This window comes from Emiliania huxleyi (genome assembly GCF_000372725.1).
Source record: "Emiliania huxleyi CCMP1516 unplaced genomic scaffold EMIHUscaffold_550, whole genome shotgun sequence".
Classification (NCBI taxonomy): Eukaryota; Haptophyta; order Isochrysidales; family Noelaerhabdaceae; genus Emiliania; species Emiliania huxleyi.
Window position 1 is genome coordinate 13851 of NW_005197876.1, and position 21911 is coordinate 35761.

General features: G+C 64.8%; 6 protein-coding genes across 6 annotated transcripts; 5 read left to right on the top strand and 1 right to left on the bottom strand.

The window, feature by feature from the left end:
- Positions 1-4125: 4125 nt before the first annotated feature.
- Positions 4126-8121, top strand: EMIHUDRAFT_119956 (hypothetical protein; the record flags this gene model as incomplete). Its single annotated transcript, XM_005765437.1, has 1 exon — positions 4126-8121. One exon carries the CDS (start codon positions 4126-4128, stop codon positions 8119-8121), a length of 3996 nt encoding a protein of 1331 aa, XP_005765494.1.
- A 4032-nt stretch (positions 8122-12153) lies between these two features.
- EMIHUDRAFT_459600 (hypothetical protein) lies at positions 12154-15829 on the top strand. The gene is made up of 3 exons (XM_005765438.1): positions 12154-12550; positions 12659-13914; positions 15688-15829. Exons 1-2 carry the CDS (start codon positions 12251-12253, stop codon positions 13745-13747), a joined length of 1389 nt encoding a protein of 462 aa, XP_005765495.1. The 5' UTR covers positions 12154-12250; the 3' UTR covers positions 13748-13914; positions 15688-15829.
- A 116-nt stretch (positions 15830-15945) lies between these two features.
- Lhcf59 (light harvesting protein) lies at positions 15946-17641 on the top strand. Its single transcript, XM_005765439.1, has 6 exons — positions 15946-15964; positions 16033-16147; positions 16295-16418; positions 16536-16640; positions 16869-17064; positions 17363-17641. The coding sequence occupies exons 2-6, from the start codon at positions 16038-16040 to the stop codon at positions 17500-17502; spliced, it is 675 nt and encodes a 224-aa protein (XP_005765496.1). The 5' UTR covers positions 15946-15964; positions 16033-16037; the 3' UTR covers positions 17503-17641.
- Positions 17642-18064: 423 nt separating this feature from the next.
- EMIHUDRAFT_445912 (hypothetical protein) lies at positions 18065-19556 on the top strand. The gene is made up of 5 exons (XM_005765440.1): positions 18065-18188; positions 18287-18524; positions 18625-18723; positions 18797-18939; positions 19117-19556. Exons 1-5 carry the CDS (start codon positions 18159-18161, stop codon positions 19324-19326), a joined length of 720 nt encoding a protein of 239 aa, XP_005765497.1. The 5' UTR covers positions 18065-18158; the 3' UTR covers positions 19327-19556.
- Positions 19557-19664: 108 nt separating this feature from the next.
- EMIHUDRAFT_247126 (hypothetical protein) lies at positions 19665-20730 on the bottom strand (the record flags this gene model as incomplete). The annotated part of the gene is made up of 2 exons (XM_005765441.1): positions 19665-20581; positions 20703-20730. 2 exons carry the CDS (start codon positions 20728-20730, stop codon positions 19665-19667), a joined length of 945 nt encoding a protein of 314 aa, XP_005765498.1.
- Positions 20731-20877: 147 nt separating this feature from the next.
- EMIHUDRAFT_247127 (hypothetical protein) lies at positions 20878-21268 on the top strand (the record flags this gene model as incomplete). The annotated part of the gene is made up of 2 exons (XM_005765442.1): positions 20878-20924; positions 21103-21268. 2 exons carry the CDS (start codon positions 20878-20880, stop codon positions 21266-21268), a joined length of 213 nt encoding a protein of 70 aa, XP_005765499.1.
- Between the last annotated feature and the right edge of the window lie 643 nt (positions 21269-21911).

The window sequence follows — 21911 nt, forward strand, 5'->3', positions numbered from 1 at the left end:
TCAAGCGGCGGCAAGGCAAGAGGCCGGTGCCCCCCGCGGCGACGCAAGCGGCGGCGGCCGCCGCACCGTCAGAGGGGCGGCGAGGCAAGCGGCCGGTGGCCGCCGCCGCCGCGCCGGAGACGATCGAGATCTCCGACGACGACGACGACGAGGAGGAGGAGGAGACGGCGGGTGACGACGACGATGAGTACGAGGAGGGCAGTCAGGGGGAGGAGGCGGCGGAGGAGGGAAGTCAGGAGGAGGAGGAGGAGGAGGCCGGCGTTGACGGCGACGCGCACGCGGGGAGTGGCTCGGCGCGGCGCAGCGCCTTTCGCGTCGGCGAGCGCGTCAAGGCGATGTACAAGGCCAGCAGCAGCGGCGATGCGCGCAGCCCCGGCTGGTTCCCGGGGTCGGTCGCCGCGACGCGCGCGGACGGCACCTATGACATCGACTACGACGACGGCGACAAGGAGCAGCGCGTGATGCCCAAGTTCATCAGAGCCCTCCGCCAACCCGCTGCGCGCGGTGGCGGTGGCGGTGGAGACGACGACGACGAGGGTGAGGAGGAGGACGACGAGGAGGAGGAAGGGAGTGAGGCAGAGTGGAGGGCGAGGTCGCGCGGAGGGCGCCGCGCCGCCGCGGGCCGAAGAGGTGAGGGCTCCGGCGGGCACGGCGGTGGCGACTACCTGCGCTGCGAGGCGTGCGGCGCGAAGAAGCACAAGGACTCGTTCTCGAGCAAGATGAAGGGCGGCGACTACGGGAAGGGCGGCATCCTCAAGTGCCTGCACTGCTCGACCCACCAGCGCGCGGGCCGGAACGCGAGTGTGAAGGAGTACGAGGCGACGGCGGCGCGCCACCGTGCGGAGGGCGATGCCGCGTACGAAGAGACGCCGGCGCAGGCGCGCCGGCGCGAGCGTGCGGAGAGCACGCGTGGCGGGGCGCCGCGACGTGCGCGCGGTGGTGGCACGCGTGGAGACCCGCCGCCGCCGGCGAGCGAGCCAGACAGCGACGAGGAGGACGGCGAGGGCGAGGAAGCTGAGGAGGAGGAGCCGCGGGGGCGCGCGCGAGAGGCAGCCGCGGCGAAAAAGTTGGAGAGAGAGCACAAGCGCCGCGGCGGTGGCGGTGGTGGTGAGGAGGAGGACAGCGAGGCCAGTGAGGAGGAGGACGAGGAGGACGAGGAGGACGAGGATGATGAGGGAATGGAGCCGCCCTCGTCGCAACGGAGCGGCGGCAGCGGCGGCAGCGGCGGCAGCGGCGGCAGCGGCGGCAGCGGCGGCAGTGGCAGCAACAGCAGCAGCAGCAGCAGCAGCAGCAGCAGCAGCAGCAGTGGTGGTGGTGGCAGTGGCAGCGGCGGTGGCAGTGGCAGCGGCGGCGGCGGCAGCGGTAGCGACGCGCGCTACGCTCCGGTCGTGGTGCGCGGCACCAAGTCGAGCGTCGTATGGCTCGATTGCCCGTTCAACGAGAAGGACGACGCCAAGGCCGAGGGCGCCGAATGGGACCCCGACGCGCCCAATGGGACGAGCCGGAGCGGCCGATGGTACGCGCCGCCAGGGGTGGAGCTCGAGCCGCTCAGCCGGTGGATCCCGCGGGCGCGGACCTACCTCCGCAACCGTTACGAGGACAACCCGGCGGTCAAGGCGCTCGGCGCCAAGTTCGACCCGCAGCCGAAGCGCTGGTACGTGCCGGGCGGCATGGACCTGCGCCCGTTTGCGCATTGGATCGGCTAGAGCTCTACTCGGGCCAGTCTGGCTCTTCTCTCGAGGCTGCCAGGCAGCACTACTAGATTATGTTGAGGCGAAGCACGGGCCGCAGCCAGGGCATGCATTGGCCGTGAATCAGATGAGTTTGCTTCCCACAGGTCGACCCGGGCGCCGCGCTGCCGCATTTTGAGTGGGCGCGAGGGGCGGCGCGCCGTGTTTGTTCGAGTTCGAGAGCGGTCGATTCTGCATCTAGAAACTAGAAAGATCGATATATACGGCTTGTGGGCCTCTGGATAAAGCCTGCAGAAGTTTCTGTCCGCCTAGAGTTTCTTTTTCATCGCACACGATGTCTGTGGGCCCGAGAGCGATATGCCATGTCCGCCTTGCTTTGTTTCCTAACATCGAAGGCTGGCTCAGAAAAAAGAAAAAGACGCCGCACTCGTTCACCGCAGCGTTGCGTGTTTTCTCGTGAACCACGTGCCTCTACGCCGCCGTTATTGAAAAAGTGGGTGGGTGGCTAAACGCTTCGTAGGCCCCGGATGGTGAGTGGGTGGGTGGGTGGGTGGTGGGTGGGTGGTGGGTGGGGTGGGTGGGTGGGTGGGTGGGTTGGGGTGGGTTTGGTCGTTTCTCTCTCCCCTTCGCGCGCGTCTTCGAGGCACAGCTCTCGTCGTTGCCACAGCATGTCGTTCCTCGCACCGTGCCCACGCGACGGCACCAGCTGACCGAGATCGCGCTCCCTGACGGCTGCCGCGTGCCTTACGGGGGCGGCTTACGGCGCGCTCAACAAGTGTCAAGTCATCCGAGGGCGGACTGCTGTTACGCTCGACGAGTGCGACGCCGCTCCAGCAGCTCGAGGGGTTCAAACGCGAGACGACCATCGTCTCCGCCGAGCTCGACGACGAGGCGGCCGTTATTATCTCCTGTCCTCGGGAGGGCGGCGGCGGCCCGGTGTGCAGAGTCGGAGGCGCGCTCCCGATGACAAATATTCGCCTCACAGTCAAACACGGCTGCTCACACGCCCAGCCGTGCTCTGGCGCGTCGCTTGGGACGCCTCTGCCGCCGAGATGTCGAGGCCGACGCGCACTCTTCGACTTGGGCTATTATCTTCCCTCGGGAGGGCGGCGGCGGCGGTGTAGGGGCGGCGGCGAGCTCCCGGTGGCAAATGCTCGCCTCACAGTCCAAGATGGCGGCTCGCGCCCCCGGCCGTGCACCAGCATGCCTCTCTAGTCCCGCCTGCCACCCAGATATCGAGGGCGGCGCGCACTCTTCGACTTGCGTTGGGCTATTATCTGGCCTCGGGAGGGCGGCGGCGGCGGTGTAGGGGCGGCGGCGAGCTGCCCGGTGGCAAATGCTCGCCTCACAGTCCAAGATGGCGGCTCGCGCCCCCGGCCGTGCTCTGGCGTGCCTCTCTAGTCCCGCCTGCCACCCAGATACCGAGGGCGGCGCGCACTCTTCGACTTGCGTTGGGCTATTATCTGGCCTCGGGAGGGCGGCGGCGGCGGTGTAGGGGCGGCGGCGAGCTGCCCGGTGGCAAATGCTCGCCTCACAGTCCAAGATGGCGGCTCGCGCCCCCGGCCGTGCACCAGCATGCCTCTCTAGTCCCGCCTGCCACCCAGATACCGAGGGCGGCGCGCACTCTTCGACTTGGGCTATTATCTGGCCTCGGGAGGGCGGCGGCGGCGGTGTAGGGGCGGCGGCGAGCTGCCCGGTGGCAAATGCTCGCCTCACAGTCCAAGATGGCGGCTCACACGCCCAACCATGCTCTGGTGCGTCGATTGGGTCGCGTCTGCTGCCCGTGTCTCTGTCTTATCGGCACGACGACAACAAGCTACCCCTAACCCTAACCCTAACCCTAACCCTAACCCTAACCCTAACCCTAACCCTAACCCGAAGAACTCGGAGCATTCACCGAGAGCTCGCGTCAACGGACCGCTGGTTCCTCCATTCCGACCCGAAGCGGCCCGTTCCTAGGAGCTGCACAACGGCTTGAACTCTCTGACCCTAACCCTAACCCTAACCCTAACCCTAACCCTAACCCTAACCCTAACCCTCGGCTGTGGGTCAGGCTGGCTGTATAAGGCGCGCGAGGCTGGGTGCTTTGCTACCTTGCTTGTGTCTCCCGTGGCCGGGACGGTTGGTTGGGTGGTGGGGGTGGGTCGGTGAGTGGGGGTGGGTTTCCTCGCCTCTCATCAGCCGGGCCGTGAGGTGGGTGGGGCTGGGGGTGGGTGGGTGGTGCCAAGCCTCAGCCAGGCCGTGAGGTCGGTGGGGTGGGTGGGTGGTTCCAAGCCTCAGCCGGGCCGTGAGGTGGGTGGGTGGGTGGGTGGCTCAAGAAGCTCGTGCACATGAACGGCGGCGTAGAGGCGAGTGGTTCGAGAAAAAACGCAACGCAGGCGAGCGGGCCTAGCGGCGCCGCTGGCATTCTAGACGCAGCAGCGAGGCTCTCAACATGGCGTTCACCTACTGCTGCGACGTCGCGGCGACGAGTGCGGCGGTCGAAGCCATCGTCAACTCTAGTGCAGCGCTCTGTCTCGATCTCGAATGGGACTCTCACGACCCGAACACGCCGCTGTCACTCATCCAAGCTGCCACCGGGACCGGCACCGGGACCGGCACCGGACAGCCCTTCCTCCTGGACGTGGTGCGTGTGCCGTCTGCGGCCGCCGTAAACGTGAGCAGGATGTCCTCGCTCGGCGAGATCATCGCATCGCAGCATCCAGTGGCCATGCACGCCGCGGCCCAAGACCGGCTCGTGCTCCAGAGGCACGGCATCGCCCTTGTCAATCTCTTCGACACGCAGATCGCGCACGAGCTGCTCACGGGCGCCAGGAGGAAGAGCCTCAGAGACGTGCTGCAGCACTGGCTCGGGATCGACATCTCCAAGGGCGGAGAGCTCATGAGGCGGTTCATGCAGACGCCGCATGCGTGGACCTCTCGTCCGCTGCCCGACTACGTCCTCGACTACGCCGCGGAGGACGTGCGCCACCTACCGCAGCTCTACGCCACCATGAAGGCTGAGGCCGAGCGCCGCGGCGCCGATGTCCTCGACCAGATCCTCGTGCTCTCGCGGGGTGATCGCGTCTCCGCCGCCGCAGCCAGCGCCGCTAAATACACCGCTACCATCAAGTGGTTCGACCGCAAGAAAGGGTACGGCTTTGCCTCGCCCGAGGGGGGCGGCGACGACCTCTTCGTGCACGCGCTCAACTTTGCCAAGGAGAAGGGCAACAAACAGCCGTTCGTGGACGACGGCGACATCATCTACTACGACCTCGGCGAGTACAACGGCCGTCCGACCGCCGTCAACGTCACCTTCCCTGCGGACAGGCCTGCCCGGTCGCGCCGGCGCCGATTCGTGGCGCGTGAGCAGCAGCAGATTCCGCAGCCGCAGCAGACGCCGGTTCCGTTGCAGGAGGACAGCCCGCCCGCACTTGCGCCGGTTCCGGCGGTGGCGCGGATTGCAGCCAAGGGCAAGGGCAAGGGCGCGGCGGCGGCTGTGGCGAGGGAGACGGCCCTTGCCTTCCTCGCCTTCCTCGACGCGAACGTGGAGGTGCGGGCAGAGTGCGAGGACAAGGACGCTTTCCGGCGAAGGCTCGCCGCCTGGCGAGCCGAGGAGGCTGCCGCAGGTCGCCAACGTCAACGCCACAAAGCGCAGGACGTCCTTTTTCAGCTCCTGCGGGCGGGGAAGGCGGCAGTGGCCGGATCCACCATCGCCTTTCTGGCCCATGGCGGCAAGCGGGCGAAGCAGGAGGCGCTGGCGGCGTCTGCGGGGCGCGTCGAGGCGAACCGCTCGACGATTGAGGCGGACAAGGGCGGTGTCGCCGTCTCGGGGGTGGCGCTGCCCGAGACGGTGCGGCCGGGCGAGACCGCAACCTGCCAGGTGGCGGTGCGCAACCACGGGGCGGGCGCGGCGCTGGTGCTGCGCCGCGTCGAGGTGCTCAGGCGCACCACGGGCTTTGCCTGCCAGCCTTGCGGCGAGCTCGACGTGCGGCTGCCTCCGGGGGCCGAGGTGACGCTCGTCATCGAGTGCTCGCCCCGGCATGTGGGCATGTGCTACGAGACCCTCTCGATCACCTTCGACGATGAGGGCGCCCGCTTCACGGTCGGCAGGTTCCTCAGCGTGAGCTGCGGCGACCCTGACGTGCTTGACGTGCTGAAGGCGACGGCGCCGTACCAGCGGCCCAAGCGTCGGCGCCCACCACCAGCCAAGGAGCAGGTCACCGAGATCGCGCCTCCGAGTGAGCCTCCGAGCTCGGTCAAGCTCAAGCTCCCTATGCAAGCCTTCGGGATCAAGCCCGAGTGGCGGCGCAAGATGGAGAGTGGCAGCGCGATCGAGGAGCTGGAGGGGCTGCGGGCGCGTCTCATGTCCGAGCAGTCCGCTGGGCTGCTCTCTCTCTACGCCGACTTGTTCGCGAAGTTGCTCTGGCTCGAGGAGCGCCAGCTGGTCGCCGACCTGAGCAACTTCGACCTCATCGAGGAGAAGGCGGTCACTCTGGACCCGAGGGGCGGCGGGTTGCTCGCGGTGCACGTCCACGGCCTCGCCGAGAAGCGGCCGTCGGTGCTCAAGGGCGACACCCTGCGCGTCAACCGCGTGGGCGAGCCCAAGGTTGTTTACTTGGGCCGCGCCGCGCTGATCGAGAGGGAGGATGTGCTCCTCCGCCTCAAACCGCAGCTCGGCTATATCTGCGGGCAGAAGGTGGAAGTGCGCTTCGTGATGAACCGCGGTCCGCTCCGCATCTTCCACCAGGGCCTGTCCATGCTGGGCAAGCTCGCGCCCCACGTCCTGTTTCCGCCCAATGCGCTGGCCGCGTCGCTGCGGAAGCCGCCGCGGACGAGCACCTTCCCACTCCGCTTCTCCAACCGCAGCGTCGGGGCCAACGAGGCGCAGGCGGAGGCCGTGCGTCGCGTCGTGGAGGGGGAGGCGCGCGCGGTGCCGTACTGCATTTTCGGACCGCCCGGGACGGGCAAGACAACCACCGTCGTCGAGCTCGTCCTCCAGTGCCGGAAGCTGCCGCCCAGCGTCGCCTGCTGCGGCTACACACACACGCCGCCGCCAGCTCCGGCCTTCCGCATTCTCGTCAGCGCGCCGACCAACACCGCCGCCGACCTGCTCTGCTCGCGGCTCGCAAGCAAGGGGCTGAGGGACCCGCTGTCGATGCTGCGGCTGAACTCGTACTCGCGCGCCAAGACGGACGTGCCCTCGGACGTCTTTGACCTCAGCTGCTGGTCGGACGGCGAGAGTGCCTTCACACCACCGCCACTGCTCGAGCTCCTCAGCAAGTCGGTGGTGGTGGCGACGCTTAGCATGGCGGGGAAGCTCGTCAATTTTGGCGTCCCGCGCGGCCACTTTGACCTCCTCGTGATTGACGAGGCGGGCCAAGCTCTCGAGCCGGAGGCTGTGGCGCCGATCGCGACGCTGCTCGGCAGCGACGGGCAGCTCGTGCTCGCCGGAGACCCCAGGCAGCTGGGGCCTGTCATCCACGACACTCGGGCGCAAGAGCTCGGACTTGCGACCTCGCTCCTCGAGCGAATGATGGCGCGCCCGCTGTACGGCCGCAGCGATAGCGGCGACTACAACCCGCTGGTGCTCACGAAGCTGGTGCAAAACTACCGCTCGCACGAGGTGCTGTTGCGGCTTCCGAACGAGCTCTTCTACGAGGGCGAGCTGCTCCCCTGCGCGGACGCCGAGCTGCAGCGCCACTGCTGCGGCCGCGAGTACTCGGAGGAGCCTCTCGACACGAAGGGCCTTCCGCTCATCTTCGACGGCGTGGTCGGGAAGGACGAGCGCGAGGGCTCCTCGCCCAGCTGGTTCAACAGCCACGAGTGCCAGCAGGTGATGCGGTACGTGCAGGCGCTGCTGCGCGTGCGCGGCCGGCCACTCGCGCCTGCGGACATTGGCGTCATCACGCCGTACAACAGGCAGGCGCAGAAGCTCTCCAGACTCTTGGCCGTCGCCAAGCTGCCTGTCGGCAAGGGCGGCATCAAGGTGGGCTCGACCGAGCTCTTTCAGGGCCAAGAGCGCAAGGTGATCATCCTCTCGACGGTGCGCTCCTCCGCCGACCAGATTGGCTTCGACGTCGCGCACAACCTCGGTTTCCTGCAGAACCCGAAGCGCTTCAACGTCGCGACGACCCGCGCTTGCTGCCTGATGATCGTGGTCGGCAACCCGCACGTCCTCGCGACGGACCCGCATTGGGGCCACCTGCTGCGCTTGTGCGTCCAGCTGGGCGCCTACCGGGGCGTGCCCGCCCCCACCGTGACGGCGCAGACTGCCACCACCGGATCTGCTCGGGCCGGCGGCAGCGGCGGCGGCGGTGACGGCGCCCTTACGGGCGATGGGGGCGATGGGGTGGAGGAGCTCACGCGGCAGCTGGAGCAGCTCATGCTAGGCGCCGACTCCTCCGAGAGGGTGCTACAGGAGGGCATGGCGATGCCCGTTTGGGAATGATCCCAGCAGCTAGTACGCTGAGGCCTGGTCTATCACAGAGGCCACCTAGTACGCTGAGGCCTGAGAGACCTAGTCCGCCGTCTGTTGTGTATGAGCAGTAATAGATCCGAAGTATACTTGCTTGGAGCACTTGTTCTTGGAGTGCGGGGTCTCTGCAGCCACTCCTCTGCACCCCGTCCCATGGCGGGTGGCGCACGCGAGGGGCCGAGGCCGTCCTTTTTGCTCCTATCGCTGAATTGCTATAGCCTATACCCAAGAAAGAATTTAAACAAAACAACTCTGTCTCACAGCAGACAGGCTCGACGACACAGGTGCGAACTGGCGCGTGCTAGCACTATCAGAGGTGCACAACACCGAGAAAGAAAGAAAGAAAATCCCTTGCTCCCTCGTTCTGCGACACCGTCGCTGCCTGCCATACAATCCCTTGCTCACTTGGCAGCTGATTTTTTCTTGCCTCCATGGCTTCGCGGTCGGAGAGATATGCAGCACAGGCGATGATCGGGATGGCAGCGGGGTCTCGGGCCGTGGCAGCGCCAATCTTAGAGAGAGATTTTAGCAATACCAAACAACTCTAACACTCACACTGCCGACGCAGCGGCGGGCGCGCGGGCGATCGGAGCGACCGGCGCGAGCAGGGCAGGCGCGGCGAGGGAGGAGAGCATCATGGCCATGGTTACTATGGACGGAAGAAAGGTTGTGAGGACGTGTGGGCTCAGCTGCTTCAGCGCGGACGAGCGCAGCGACCAAGAGAGCTCGCACTGCAAATGAGCAATCGATGCAAGAAAAACAAGGATCAAGGTCCCGGGGTCAAAATCGAACTTTTTTCGCTATTCAGTCCTCCCGTCCCTCCCTGGGGTTGTCTGATTTCTTTCTTTCTTTCTTTAAACAACCCTAGTGAACACATATTGGACACACGTTGCACCACCCGTAACTAGATGAGTGAGAGCATATTCGACCCAATCGCATTGTATGACTAGACACAGGTAGGGTGCCCACAGGACCCAAAAGAAAATAGCTTTCCGTCTCAAAAAGGGACGCACGCGGCAAATCTGATGTTGGAGTGTTCCGGAGCGAGGCCTCTTCCGTTGGGGGACCGAGTATGTGTGTGTCTCGCGCCTGAGTACATAGGATACGAGGGTTTCCCATTGTGTCCCCTTCGCGTGCGAGCGTGACACTGCACTTGGCGCCGAGCGCCCGCGGCTCAGACCTTGTGCAAGCCACCCCTCGGTGGTCACGCCGGTCCGGACCGATGGCGCTCGGTGTGGAGCAAGCAAGACCCCCCCCCCCCATCGGCGCGCGCTCGCCATTCCAACGGCCGCCAGGAGCACCAAGAGGACTCCTCATGGCTGTGACCAAGTGGGCTTCGACCGGCCTCGGCTGGGGGGGCGGGTTGTCCCGGTTGCGGACGCCTTCTGCAGCCCCATGGGATGGGGACAGCACCCCAAAACTGCCCCTCGGCGGCATACAGCACTGCCAGCCAGCCTCTTCCTCCTCCTAAGGGCTGTACTATAGGCCATATTGCGCCGCCTCCTACTGGCAGCCGGGCGGGCGCGCGCCGCGGGCGCCTCGGCGCGCGCACGGCTCGCAAAGTTCGAACGAGTACTGCCGCCCGGCCGCCTCAAGGCTGCCGGACGGCAGTACTCGCCTCGCAAGGCGCGCACCGGCTGCTCTGGCTGCTGCGCCGGCGGCCGCTGCGCTGGCTGCTGCTGCGCCGGCTGGCGGGCGGTACGGCCGCCGCCGGCGGCCGCTGCACCCGCGCCTTCCCTCGCGGGCGCCGGCGCGCCGCGCGCGCCCAACTCTGCTGGCACACGGCACGCGGCGTCACTCAGCCGCGGAGAATAGGCGGTGCAGCGCGCGAAGCGCGCGCGATCTCGTACTTTTAAGGCTGGATCCGGCCATTCCAAGAACGGAAATTTTGGTGAGACGTCTCTGTCTCACGGGTGTTTCGTCCCTGTCTCACTTGCATGTTTGCTGCATGATTTTTTCCGTCTCTCTGCGTCTCTCCAAGCGTCTCTCTGCTGTCACAGTGCTGAGTGTCAGTGTCGCAGGTGCGTCTCAGATGCGTCTCACATTCGTCTCTTTCGGCCGCGTATCACTCAGTCTCACGGCTGGGCTGAGACGTCACAGTTCCGAGCAAAATGAGTCGTCTCACTTCCGTCTGAGACAGTGCTGAGCCACAATGAGACGTGGCGCAGGGCGGGATTGAGACGCCACAAGCCGCTGCTTGATTGAGTCGTCTCAGGTCCGTTAGAGACCATGCTGAGCCAACCTGAGACGTAATTGTGAGACAGTGGCGATTGGGGAGACTCAACTCAGGCTGTGTCTGAGGTGCGGCCTGGCGGGTCTCGGTGGGTGTAGACGAACCCCAAGCATAATCGCGCTCTCTGGCTCTCAAACGGCGCGTAGCCGCCGGTTGCTCTATCGCTCTCAGACGCAAACGGCGCGTAGCCGGTTGCTCTCGCGGGCAGGGCGGTTCGGGTTAGTGCCCAGCACTACGCTCTCGCCCTCTGTTCGTCGCGGCTACGCCCTCAGCTTTATGGGTACTTAAAGCACGCATCGCCCCACTAGTGCGGCAGCCCCCGGTGGCCCGAACGTGAGACGTTGTCGGGTCATCGTGCTCTCAAACGCAAACGGCGCGTAGCCGGTTGCTCTCGTGGGCAGGGCGGTTCGGGCTAGTGGCCAGCACTACGCTCTCGCCCTCTGCTTGTCGCGGCTACGCCCTCGGCTCGATGAGTACTTTGCACCGACCGCTCCGAGGTGAGGCGTGTCGGTAGTCGGACGATCCCAACATAATCGCCGTTTGGGCTAGGGAGCGCGATATATGAGCGCGTAGCCGGTTGCTCTCGCGGGCAGGGCGGTTCAGGTTAGTGGCCAGCACTACGCTCTCGCCCTCTGCTTGTCGCGGCTACGCCCTCGGCTCGATGAGTACTTTGCACCGACCGCTCCGAGGTGAGGCGTGTCGGTAGTCGGACGATCCCAACATAATCGCCGTTTGGGCTAGGGAGCGCGATATATGAGCGCGTAGCCGGTTGCTCTCGCGGGCAGGGCGGTTCAGGTTAGTGCCCAGCACTACGCTCTCGCCCTCGGTTCGTCGCGGCTACGCCCTCAGAGCTCGATGGGGGGGTACTTAGCACACGCATCCCCCCCCTCAGACTGCCGCGGCGGCCGGGGCCTGGGCGGTGGCATGGATGGCGACGGGGAGCGTGGCGGCAGAGAGGGACGGCGGTAGTGGCACGAGTGGCAATGAGCGACGACATGGCCGGCGGCGGCAACAGTGGGGCGGCGCGTGGCCGTGGGAAAATGGCAGGGCGTGTCTCATTGTGGCTCAGCACAGTCTCAGAAAGCAAGTGAGACGAGTTGCAGCAACTATGCCGTTGTGAGACCGAGTGAGACGAGGATTGCCGCTTGTTCACCGTGAGACGAGTGTGAGACGCTCTGAGATGAAAGGAGGAGACGTAGTAGAGACGACATTGTCACACAGCAGGGGTGAACATTTGTCTCACTGGTGTCTCAAACACGTCTCTGAAGGTGACTGTGCCGTGTGTGTGACATCCTTGAGACAAAGTGAGACTGTTGCTGTGACCAGGCTGAGACAACACAGAGATCGGTGAGAGTATGTGAGACATTACTGAGACGCATTTGTGACACAGCGTTGAGACAGGGACGAAACACCCGTGAGACAGAGACGTCTCACCTGTTCGCCCTTCCAAGGGTATACCTTTGAGAATCCCCAGCGCCCCTCCCTCCTAGTCACACTCTCAATATCTCGACTCTCCAACACGAAGTGCTGCGATCGGGGGTGCCCCATTTCTTTTTTCTTTTCTTTTTTTGGGTCCTGTGGGCACCCTAACACAGGCCCGGAGCTCACCGCGAAGTGGGCGCGCGCAGTGCTCGACTCGTCGACTGCTCATCGAGCGGCTTGTGTCGCGAAAGTGTCCGATGAGAGGATATTGCACTCGCGGCTTATCTCACCTTTTGGCGTAACTCCGCCCTCCTCGCCGTGTATCTCGCCTTCGGCTGGCCTGGATCAGGACCTGATCAGGACGCGTCCATCGATCGGCGGCGCACGGCCTCCCCGCCCAAACCAGGTCGCTGCCCTCTCCCATTGCCTTCACGCGTGCGGCTCAGCATGGACACTTCGCGACTCACCGAGGCCGCATTCTACGCGATCTTTGTGTGCGTCAGCTCAGGGCTCGTCGACAAGCTGCTTTACAAGCGCAGCGCAACCGCCAAGCAGACGCTCGAGAGCGCCTTGCACCACCTGATGTCCGCACACGGCGTCTTGACCTTTGCGCTGATGCGGCTTCTCGAGCCGGGTCAGCCCTTTGCGTCGGACACCGCACCCACTTCGAGTTTCGCTATCCGAGCCGTCCTCGCTCTCTTCCTTTGGGACTTTGGCTACGGTCACGGCTGTGGAGTTGGGAGCTGGGTGCGTCACCGGCCCCGTATCTCTACGCCCACAAGAGCCATGCCCTCACATCGCTCCTGCCTCCCTATGGCAGAGCCATGCCCTCTCGCTCCTGCCTCCCTATGGCAGATCCTGCTCAACATGCACCATGCCGGCGCTCTGATCGCGCTGCAGTTCCAGGCGCGCGCCGGCGAGGCGCGGCTCGACACCTTGCTCTTTGGCTGGCTCTGGGCTATCCACGCCTTTGGCCTGTTCGCAAAGGTCCAGAGCAAGCTCGTTGCGTTGACAATCGGCAAGGAGTACTGCGCGAGCGAGGGCCAGCGCTCCGTCGTCCTGGACGGCGCCAAGCACGTCTATTCGCTCGTCACCGTCCGCCTCATCTACGATTACCTGAACGCACCGGGCCAGCCCGGCTTGGGAGTCAGACACTACCAGACCTGGGCCGTGTGCGTGATGCTCACCGGCCGCTACCTCGTCAACGACAACTGGCGCAACGTCGACTTTCTCCGCCGCGTCGAGGCGCCCGGCGCCGCCCTGGTGTTTGTCGACCATCTCCTCTTCCGAGACCCGCACCTCGACCGCGCGTGCGCCATCCTCCTCACCGCCCTCGCCGGCCTCATCACGCATGCGGTCTTCCTGGCGCAGCACCGCCCTAAGCCGGCACGCTACCACGGCCCGGCGGAGCACGAGGAGCTGAGGGATTTTCTCGACGAGGCCACGCCGCGAGTGTTGGAGCGGGAGCAGGAGCCGCCCTCGAGCCGCGTGGCGGCGTGGTTTGCGACGCAAAAGACGGCGCGCGGCGAGGCCTTCGCCACCGCATACCCCGCGCTGGCTGCGATTGTGGCGGGCGACGCCAAGGCGCTGGAGCGGCATCTCCTCGACGACCCTTCTCGCGCAGACAGCCCCAATACGGACTGTCACGACAGCCGCCCGCTGCACTGGAGCACTGGCCTGCAGCGCGCCGACGCCACCTTGCTCTTGCTCAAGCACGGCGCGAACCCGTACGCAATCGACAAGAACACGGGCAAGGATGCCGTGGACAAAGGCTTGACTGGCTTCTCGGTGCTTAGTGGAAAGGCCTGCCCGGGAGAGCTCGGCGGCTGCTCCGACTTTTGGGCGCGGCTCGACGGCTTGTGCGTCGCGCGGTCGCCGCCCGCGGTGGACTGGGCGAGGCTCAGCGTGGGGACACGCATCTGGCGCGTCATCGCCAAGTTCTAACAGAGCTCTGACGTCCGCGCGTCGCGCGCCCCGCCGACTGCAGCTCCGGTTCCCCGTGATTGTTTGTTCAGTGCTGTCTTTGTTCAGTGCTGTCTTTGTTCAGTGCTTTCCTTGTTCAATGTGTGTGTGGTCAATGTGTGCCCGGGTGCGGGATCACACGGGTGTCTCTGCCAGATTTATCTGAAAAGAAAAAAGAAACAGACACTAAATGAATAAACGGACACGGTAGCCCCGTCGATGAGTGGTCAGATGGTTAGTGCCCGAGAGCGAGGGGTCGGGGGGGGAGCACAAACATAGGACGCCCAGCCTTGCCCTCGTGCCGCCGAGTGCATATCCTATGCGAGAGAGATCCCCTCCCTGTGCCCTGTGCCCAGCCCTCTCCGCGCGGCGATGCGCCCTCCCCCCTCGCTTTTGCAAAATCCTGCAAAGGTGGGGACGTGTCTGTCCTCGACCCAGCCCTAGCTTGGGATGTCCGTTGTATTTTACGGTCGCCGCTCTAATCACGAATGTACTTTTTTCTCTCCTGCGCGCCAGTCTTCCCGTGCCCAGTGTCGTGCGGGGGAGTTTTGTTGTAAAATTCTCGCCTGCGCCTTGTCTGTCGTGTGAATCGTGCGTGTGCGAGAGGCTTTGGTCGTAAAATTCTTTCCTGTACCTAGGTAGACCGGCGGGCGCTTTCGGCGACAATTTTCCTAGCTCAAGTATGCGCCTACAGCTCATCGCGCTCGCCACGAGCCTGCCCATCGCGGGTGGGTTTGCCTCACACACGTGCGTTGACGACGACGCAGCAGTTCCTCAACTCGCAGCCTCTCTTGGCGTTAGCGGCGTCACAAGCTGTGCGGAAGTAGTCGCCGCCGGCTACTGCCCGCACATCCCCGAGCACCTGAGGGGCTATTGCTGCGCCACGTGCGCGGGCTACGAGGCCAGCGACCGCTCGGCCAGGAACGGCGCAGTCAAGGAGACCGAGTACGGGACACGGTACTGCAACATCATGAACTATGCGAACCCAGCTGAGCCGTGGCATACCGCCTGCAAAATGCCGCAATTCAAGGGAGCGTGTGACGCCTGCAAGAACTGCGATGCTCTGGACTTTAGCGTCCCCCACATGGGCCCATTCTACGGGGCGTCGGCCAGGTCTGCGTACAAGCATGCCCGGGACCCCGCGGCGCACTCACCCGTCTTTCTCACACGAGCTTCCCGGCCTTCCCCTTTGTCGTTGCAGGGGCGGGCTTTGTATCGGAGAAAATGGCGGCTTTTTCCTTGTGAAGGGAATGAGGCCTTGAAGCTACAGCCCTGGCACCCGCTACGTGTCAAGTACGAGAAGTACGCGTGCGGTGGCACCCTTCGTGGCGGATATGAGTGCTACGACAAGTGCTGCGAGCATCAGGATGCCTACTGCCAGACCTGGGCCAGAGACGATTCGAGCGACGAATTCAAAACGAAGAAGTGCATGTGGGCGCGCGGATGCGATTCGCGTAGGTCGACGAAGCCGTGGTTCCCGAAGCGCAGCCAAACCTAACCCATAATCAACAAGCACAACGTCACCGCCTGCGTGACCATGAGCTTTGAGGGCTTCACATCGCGATGGATGATACCTTGCCATGCGGCTCGAGTGCGCGTGCGAGACCGAGCGTCCAAGGACTGAGTTGCGTCGGCATGTGCTGGCTCCGCATGCCGATCGGCAGCAGCATATCCAGCAGCCCGCGCCGCGGCCCCTATCCAGCTGAGGAAAAACGACATATCTACCCGCTCCCCCTAAGAAAGAAGGAACCAAACTCCAAGTGCTCCAAGAAAATCACTCGGTTCCTTTTAGTGTGAGTGAGTATTCTTGATACGAAATCACGACGACACACATCAGAGAGCGCCATCTTTGCCGACGCAGCGGCGGGCGCGCGGGCGATCGGAGCGACCGGCGCGAGCAGGGCAGGCGCGGCGAGGGAGGAGAGCACTGCGCGCGCCCACTTCGCGGTGAGCTCCGGGCCTGTGTCTAGTCATACAATGCGATTGGGTCGAATATGCTCTCACTCATCTAGTTACGGGTGGTGCAACGTGTGTCCAATATGTGTTCACTAGGGTTGTTTAAAGAAAGAAAGAAAGAAATCAGACAACCCCAGGGAGGGACGGGAGGACTGAATAGCGAAAAAAGTTCGAGTTTGACCCCGGGACCTTCGTCCGTGTTTTTCTTGCATCGATTGCTCATTTGCAGTGCGAGCTCTCTTGGTCGCTGCGCTCGTCCGCGCTGAAGCAGCTGAGCCCACACGTCCTCACAACCTTTCTTCCGTCCATAGTAACCATGGCCATGATGCTCTCCTCCCTCGCCGCGCCTGCCCTGCTCGCGCCGGTCGCTCCGATCGCCCGCGCGCCCGCCGCTGCGTCGGCAAAGATGGCGCTCGTCGATTCGATGTGCGCTGCAGCCTCCTCCGCCGCGCCGCTGCGTCGCTGCCGTGCTGGACAGACGGCCCTTGCGCACTGTTCTGCAGCCTCGCCGCCGCGCGGCGAGCTCCGCCGCCAGGGGCTCAAGCCGCTCAGCCTCTGCCGCCTTCTGCGCAGGGAGGGCGTCGGCGAGGAGACTGGCGGCCAGATCTGGGACCCGCTGGGCATCTCCGAGGCAGTCTCGGACGAGGCGGTCATGTGGTTCCGCGCGTCCGAGCTGAAGCACGGCCGCGTCGCCATGGTGCGTCCGCACGCCACTGCCCCTGCACCAGGGCGACGCTGCAGACTGCGCCGCACGCCTCCCGGCAGCAAGAGCAGCGCGCGGCCGCGCCTGACGTCGCGCCCCCGCCGCGCGCAGCTTGCGTCGGTCGGCTACCTGGTGGGCGCCGCCAAAATCTCTTTCCCGGGCGAGCTCGCAAAGGGCGTCACCTTTGCGTCTGTGGCTGCCAACGGCCCGTACCAGGCGCCTCGCGCCCCTCTGCCGCCTCCGCGTGCCGCGCTCCGCCGCTCCTTCCCTGCCGCCGCCGCCGCCGCCGCGTCGCCCGCCCCGCTCCAACGCTGGTGGCGGCACACGCCGCGCGGCCATTCCCTCTTCGCGTGCAGCCTCGCGTCGCCTCGCGCCGCCTGCCCCCGCAACCCACGCCCCTCTACACCCTCGCTTGACCGCCCCTCCCCCTCGACCCGCCTGCAGGCGTGGGACGCGGTGCCGCAGGCGGGGAAGCTGCAGATCCTCTCCATCATCCTGGCGCTCGAGTGGGCGACGGAGGCGAAGAAGCCCCACTACATGCGCGGCGGCGTGCCGGGCAAGATTGAGCAGCTGCCCTTTGACGGCATCCAGGGCCTGTGGGCCCCCAAGATCAAGTTCTGGGATCCGCTCAACTTCACCGGTGCGCGCCGAGCCGAGAGAGGCGGCCGAGAGGCGCGAAGATGCATCTAGGGAGTGATCACTCCCGACGACTCCTCGACGCGACCCCTGCCCTGTTTCCACTCGCCTCCTTCCTCCCGCCCTCCCCTCCTCCTCGCCCTCCCCTCCTCCTCGCCCTCCCCTCCTCCCCGCCCTCCCCTCCTCATCTCCCTTCCCCTCCGCCTCGCCCTCCCCTCCTCCTCCTCCTCTCCCGGCCCGCTCCCCTGCCCGCCGGCGGACCGCCGCCGCGCTCGCCGGCCGACCCGCCCCGCGCTCCGCAGGCGCCCTCTCGGCGGAGCAGAAGGCGCGCAAGCGCAAGGCGGAGCTCAAGAACGGCCGCCTCGCCATGATTGGCATCATCTCCTTCATCACGGGCCACAACCTGCCCGGCTCCGTCCCCGCGCTGGACTCGTCCTTCTAGGCTGCCTCACCACCGTCTCGCTTTGGCTGCCCCCTCGCCCTTGTGTCGCCGCGGCGCCCTCTGGTCTGTACGGGCAGCCCCAAAACATAATCAGTGTGTTTTTGCCCCTGTTGTTTTTGTGTGTAGACATTTTACACACCCCTCTCCAAAGCTGCTCGCGGGCCGCCGGATGAGGGGTCCTTCGGCCCTTCGCTGAGGCCTGAGCCGAAAAAAATCAGAAAACGAAGGCAGTTTTAAAAATGAAGAAGGCTACGTAAAAAAAAACAGTGACGCTAGCTGAAAAAAACAGAAGTGTGTGTCCGCCTTGCGTTTGTTCATACATCGGGTAGCTAAAAAAAAACATCGAAGGCTAAGCAAAAAAAAAAACAGAAATGCGTCACAACGCTATCAGTCCAAGCAAGGTCCTCAAGCTCGGGCGCAGGCCGCCGTCGTCGCCCTCCACTGCCAAAGCCATGGAGCTTGGCACGAACATCGCACAGCACCTGCTCAACAACGTGCTCGTCTTGCTTGCCCTCTTTGTGGCGGACCGCGCCTTGATCGTTCCTCTTGTGGCAGCGGCCGCACCAAAACTCACCTCCAAGGATCTGACGGCGGTTCGCTGGTTCCTCGTGCACTCGATCGCCAACGCATGGGTTTGCCTCACGGCCCTAACGTCTATGCGCGCAGTGCTGCTCGATCCCGTCCAGGCTTGCCTGAGTGGGCTCTAGCCCAAACGCTCCACTGACACTCGAGTCCGACGGATATGTCTAACACACATCCCCCCGACCCCGACCCCCCCGGCCAGGCCCTCGACGGGCGCGTCTACACGGACGCCTCCCTCTTTGGCTCCGCCAGCGCGTGGCCGCTCACCATCATCAACTCGGTTCACCTCTACCACATGGTCGGCGGTTTTGCGCTCACGGGCGCTGACTACTTCCACCACGGGCTCTTCATTCCGACGCTCGGCCTGCCCGGCCAGCTACTTCGGTGGGGACCGCTCGCCAACTGGCAGGCCTTCTTCATCAGCGGGCTGCCGGGCGGAGGTGTGTGGACACTCCCGAGTCACTTCGAGACACCTCCACGGCGATACCACAACCTCGCTCCCCCACCTCACTCCCTTGCCCCCACCCTCGACCCCTCCAGTCGACTACCTCATGCTCGCCCTCGTCAAACTCGGCCGCCTCCCGCCGATGACCGAGAAGCGGGTGAACGCCAACCTCAACACCTGGCTGCGCGCGCCGGGCACGCCCGGCCTCTCTCCCCTTCGCGACCGCGCGAGGAGCCTTCCCCGAACCTTCTCGGTACCGTCCTGTAGGCATCCTCGTCGCGACTGTGCTGCTCTACCAGGCGCTCCTGCTCGGCAATCACGTCGTGCCGCTCTGGGCTGTGGGCCTGCAGCTCGTGCTGCCGGCGTACAACGCCCTCTACTTCAACAAGCAAGCTGTCGCAAATTACGCGGTCCGCCTCTCCCCCCTCTTCACCGCCTCCCACCCTGCTGCCGCCTCTCACTTCCCTGCAGCCTCCCCTCGAGCGCTTCTCTCACCCGACCCGCCCCTCCTCTGCTCCACTCTCGCCCGCTCTCGCCCGCTCTCGGCACAGCGGCCGCCCTCATCGCCGCCTCCCCTCCCTGCCCAGGTCCACTACATGCTCGAGCTGCTCGGCCAGCGCGACCTCATCGAGCGGCGCGTCGAGCAGCGGACCAGCTACACGACCGGGCTCGAGGTGATGGCGTGGAAGGACTGCGCGTCCGGGAGGCCGCGGAGAGAGGCGTACCCGGTCGAGGGCCTGCGTGGAAACACGGCGGCGTGGAAGGAGGCGCTTGGTGTGCCGCAGCGGGGCTCATGACGCGGTTGTGGCCATGCGGCAGGCCTTGTGCATACACCCCTCTTCGGCTTACTAACGTACTCTCGTACACGCTTAGAGGGCCGTGGGCGTAGTGAAGCTAGGCGGTCGCGATTGCTAGGCGCAGCGCGTGACGCGTGTGTGTGGTTATCTCGGCGCTGGGGTGTGAATCTTGCAAATTGGTAATTGCATGTGCCGAGCGTGTTTTACTGTCATCATCAATCTTTCACGCACGAAATCAAAATCGTTCAACTCACGTCAGTCGTTCACGACTGCAGGTGCAGGCTGCAGCACATCTCTAGATCTACACCTGCATCTGCATCTACATCTCTATCACGCTGTCACTCCTTCTTCCAGCGTCGCACCCGGATCCTCGCCTGCTCGCCGTGACCTGCAAAGTGCTCATAGTCGCAAAGCCTGGAGCAGTACTCGCCAATCTCGACGGAGGCGGCCTTCTCGGTGATGTACTGGTAGGTGTGCGTCTTGATGAACTTTCCGACCCACAACCCTCCCGTGTAGCGGCCAGCGTGGTTGGTGGGAAGCGTGTGGTTGGTCCCGATCACCTTGTCGCCATAGGAAACGTTGGTCTCCTCCCCAAGGAAGAGCGCGCCGTAATTTCGCATGTTGTCGAGGAAGTAGCGCCAGTCGCGGTGCATTACCTGCACGTGCTCGGAGCAGATCTGCTCGGCGACCTCGAGCATCTGCGCGTCGTCCTCCACCACGATCACCTCACCGTAGTCGCGCCACGAGGCACTCGCCGTCTCCGCTGTCGGCAGCGTGAGCAGCTGACGCTCGACCTCGGCGCACGTCGCGTGCGCTAGCCGCTCGCTCGTGGTCACCATGACGGCCGGGCTATTGTACCCGTGCTCCGCCTGGCCTAGCAAATCTGTGGCACACAGCTCGGCGTCCACCGAGTCGTCGCAAAGCAGGAGTGTTTCCGTCGGGCCGGCGATTAAATCGATCCCAACCTTGCCAAAGAGCTGCCGCTTCGCCTCCGCCACGTAGGCGTTGCCCGGGCCGACAACGAAGTCGACCGGCGCGAGCCGTTCGGTGCCGTGCACCGCCGCCCCGATGGCATGCACCCCGCCCATGATCCAGATCTCGTCAGCGCCCGCCATGTGCATGGCGGCGACAGTCAGTGTCGGCACCTCGCCCGTGCCGGGCATCGGAGGTGTGCACGCCACCACGCGGTCGCAGCCGGCAACCTTGGCGGTGAGCACGCTCATGTGGGCCGAGGCAATCATCGGGAACTTACCGCCTGGTAGGCGCAGGCGAGGCCACTCGAGTCAAAGCCCTGGCGGGGGCTCGCTAATTAGGCCAAGCGCACACGAGTCAAAGCCCTGGCGGGGTTGGGCTCGCTAATTAGGCCAAGCGCACACCAGGGACATAGCACAGCACGTTGCGCATCGGCAAGTTCTTGTGGCCGAAGAAAGACGCCGGGCTTCACTTCAGCCTCAATGTCGGAGAGCGACGCCCTCTGGAGCTCCGCAAAGCGACGCACGTTGTCCTGTGCAAACGCAATATCCTTGCCCCAGCGTGATTGAGGGCGAGTGGATGCGCCGGGGGATGGGCGAGGAGCGATTCGGCGCTTACTTTGACGAGTTCCGCATGCTTGCTCCGATGCGGCAGACAGTGCTAGATGCGGACTCGCCTAGGAGATTTGGAGACTAGGGCATGCAGCCTCGATGCGCGACAAGATCACCCGCTCGTCTCATCACGGCACAAATGACACGAACATGAGAGGGCTGTGAGAGAAATCCCCTCTGTCTCTCCTCGTAGGCAGACGATCCGGCCTGCGGACGTGGCGGAGGCCATCGTCCCGCTCCTCACCTCCAACGCAAAGGTGACGGGCCAGCTCCTCACAGTCGACGCGGGGCAGCAGCTCAACGTGCTGTCGCTACCTGCGGGTGTGCAGGCGAGCGCCAAGAATGGAGCCGCGCAATGAGTGAGCTATGAGGGGAGCAGCTGGAGAGGTGGGTTGGGCGGAGAGGAGGCTTCCCGTGAAGGCGGGGAGCATGGAGGCGAGGGAACGGAGGGATGTAAGGAGAGAAGGGGGGGGGGGGGAGGGGGCGAGAGGAATTCGCATCATAAAGTTGAGGCCAGCCAATGTGCCTTTGATCACCAGAATGGAATGGCCGTACATTGCACTACTGTTAGATACACTCTTCTCACATGTATAGACTCGTATCTTTCTCAGAGTGTGCGAGCAGGGGCGAGCAGGGGCGAGCAGGGGCGAGCAGGGGCGAGCAGGGGCGAGCAGGGGCGAGCAGGGGCGAGCAGGGGCGAGCAGGGGCGAGAGCAGTGCGGCGCGCCTGAACTTTTCGTTGGGCTCGGTCCGTGGGCGTGTCAGGAGGCGGCCGGCCGGGAGAAACTCGTTAAAACTCCCGCGCCGGCCCACCTCGCACCTGCTGCTGCAGCGTGCAGAGGTGGTGGGAGTGTCACGGAGGCCATTGGCGCGCGCTCCTTGTCTACGTGGGTCCAATTTTTTTTTGGTTTTTGTGCAGGGTTCTTTGTGGGTGTGGTCGGCGACTAGCCGGGGTCGTCCTCCCGATGGGGAACTAGCACTAGCCGTCTTCCCTGTACTGAGA